Raw genomic sequence first — 2,713 nt, forward strand, 5'->3', positions numbered from 1 at the left:
TTCGCTTTGTCTGTTTGTTTTTGTTTGTTTTACTACTTTAATATTATTTTTATTCATTTGCTGTTCTGCTGCGGTTGTGTTTGCTGCTATTTGCTGCTGCTGCTGCTGCTGCTGCTGCTGCTGAATGTTTCAGCTTCACCTCAGCCAAATTCCAGCATGCAGCAGCAGCAAGGCCAAGAGGAGCAGCAGCAAGAGCAGCAGCACGAGAAGCAGCAGCAAGAGGAACATCAGCAAGAGCAGCAGAAGCAGCAGAAAGAGAGAGAGAAGCAGCAGCAAGAGCAGCAGCAAAAGCAGAACCAGCTGTATATGCACGTAAGCCCTAGCTGCAGCTGCATTCAAGAGAAAAGAGACAAAAGTTTAAATCCCGCTGCAGCAGTAGCAGAAACAAAGATAAAGGAGACACCCCTTCATCAGCCTGCTAGCGCTGCCTCAGCTTAGCTGCATGCATGCACATGCATGCAGCAACAGCGGAGACAGCCAAACTACCGCTCCAAGAGCCTCCTCCTGCTGCTGCTGCTGCTGCTGCCGCTTTTGCTTCTGCTGCTGCTGCTGCTGCTGCTGCCGCTTTTGCTGCTGCTGCTATTGCTGGTGCTGCATCGTCTCTCCGCAGCAAGCTGCCTATACACCGCAACGCGACCCAGGGTTAAATTTGCTGCACTTCATTGGGGGGGCCCCCCAATACATAGGGGGCCCCCAATGTTTAGGGGGGCCCCCATGTACAGGGGCCCCATCAAACCGTAAGAACAGGGCCCCTCTACATTACTCAAGAGGGGTCTCACTTTTACTTGGGGGCCCCTCGAGTATTAATTGGGGGCCCCTCCTTTATTTGTATTGGGGGGCCCCCCTATTACTTAGGGGGCCCCTCAATTCAACATTTTGGGGGCCCCTTTACCTTTTGGGCGCCCGCTAGTACAAACTGGGGGTCGCCCTATTCCTTTGGGGGCCCCCCTATTACTTAGGGGGCCCCTCTACTTTCTTGGGGGCCCCGCTAATCTTTGGGGGCCCCGCTACTACAGATTGGGGGCCCCTCTATTCCTGTGGGGCTCCCCTATTCTTTTGGGGGCCCCTCTATTCCTGTGGGGGCCCCCCTATTCATTTTAAGGGCCCCGCTACTACAAACTGGGGGCCCCCCTATTACTTTGGGGGCCCCTCTACTCCTTTGGGGGCCCCTCTATTCCTGGGGGGGGCCCCCTACGTATTTTGGGCGCCCCCTATTTAATTTGGGGGCCCCACTACTTATTCTGGAGGCCCCCCTATTCCTTTGGGGGCCCCACTACGGGGGGCCCCTGCATTGGAGGGTACCCTTACTACTGGGGGCCGAAGCCTGTTTCTGCTGTCTGTCTCTACTGTTTATCTTTTATCTGTCTCTTATCTGTTGCTGATATCTGTTTTGTCTCTGTGTGCTGTCTATCTCTTGTTTATTTATTTTGTTTGTCTGCTCTCTCTAATGTCTGTCTCTGCTCTCTCTTTCCTTGTTATATCTGTCTCCTTTCTCCTGTCTCCTCTGTGTCTGCTGTCTCCTTTTTTTTGTGGGGTGTCTCCTGTGGGGTGTCTGGTGTCTCTTGTGGGGTGTCTGGTGTCTCTTGTGGGGTGTCTGGTGTCTCCTTATCCTGTCTCTTCTCTCTTTGTTTATTATCGTTCAAAACCTCAATTGGTTTTAAATCAGCAACAAGAGACAAATGATCAGAGGCAGGCCAGAGCTGCGGAGACACCAGAAAAAGAGACAGAAAAATAATATATTAATCTCCTTGATGAACAAAATAATACAAACTGTCTCCTCATACACAGCACAATTAATCTATACAACACCCCACACATCCTGTGCATGCACCGCACCAACAGTTAAGCGTGTTAAGACCCAGCAGCAGCAGCAGCAGCAGCACGTGCAGCAGCAGCAGGTGCAGCAGCAGAAGCAAGGCACACACACGCAGCAGCAGCAGCAACGTAAACAGCAACACCTCAACCACCACCAACGTATACACCAACAATAAAGTATACAGCGGCAACAGCAGCAGCAACAGCAGCAGCAGCAGCAACAGCAGCAGCAACAGCAGCAGCAGCAGCAACAGCAGCAGCAACAGCAGCAGCAACAGCAGCAGCAGCTAGACTGACCTCATTGGGGCAAGACTCAGCTCGCCCTCGACTGAGGAAGTTAGGGAGTCCGTACACCTGAGTAACCTAAAAAAAAGAAAGAGAAGCAAGCAGCAACAACTCCAAAGAACAGCAGCAGCAATAGCAGCAGCAGCAGCAGCAGCAACGGCAGCAGCAAGGTGTACAGCAGCAGCATTCAGCACACTGCAGCAGCAACGCGCGCAGATACAGTTTGTCTTTATTTCTTTAGCGTGTCTACTTCTATCAGGAATCTCCTTCACTTCATTTACAGCTTAGGGTTTAGGGTTTAGGGTTTAGGGTTTTCGGTTAGGGTTTAGGGTTTAGGGTTTAGGGTTTGAGTGTACTCGGAGGTTTTGAGGGGAGAAGAAAATATAATCAATGCAGCCCTTCTGCCACCCATGAAAAGCAGTAAAAGCCGGCTCCTCTAATAACTCACCCACCTCGCTGCTGCTGCTGCTGCTGCTGCTGCTGTTGCTGCTGCTGCTGCTGCTGTTGCTGCTGGTGTTGCCGCTGCTGTTGCTGCTAGTGCTGCTGCTACGTTGGCGAGGAGGAGGTTGCGGGCCTTTTGAGGCCTCACCACCAGCAACGCTGCTGTCTCCTT

At 52.1% G+C, this 2,713-nt stretch overlaps 1 protein-coding gene across 1 annotated transcript in view; it reads right to left on the reverse strand.

Annotated features, from left to right (window-relative positions):
• Positions 1-2,152: 2,152 nt before the first annotated feature.
• The window catches only part of EAH_00062950 (hypothetical protein), a gene marked incomplete at both ends in the record, with an annotated part of 1,306 nt that continues 745 nt past the window's right edge, over positions 2,153-2,713 (reverse strand). The window contains 2 exons of the mRNA XM_013396860.1: positions 2,153-2,178; positions 2,549-2,710. Of these exons, the coding sequence (XP_013252314.1) occupies positions 2,153-2,178; positions 2,549-2,710 (188 nt within the window). The remainder of the gene's footprint in view (positions 2,179-2,548; positions 2,711-2,713) is intronic.

Source organism: Eimeria acervulina, genomic scaffold (assembly GCF_000499425.1).
Source record: "Eimeria acervulina Houghton genomic scaffold, Eah_scaff1760, whole genome shotgun sequence".
Taxonomy (NCBI): Eukaryota; Apicomplexa; class Conoidasida; order Eucoccidiorida; family Eimeriidae; genus Eimeria; species Eimeria acervulina.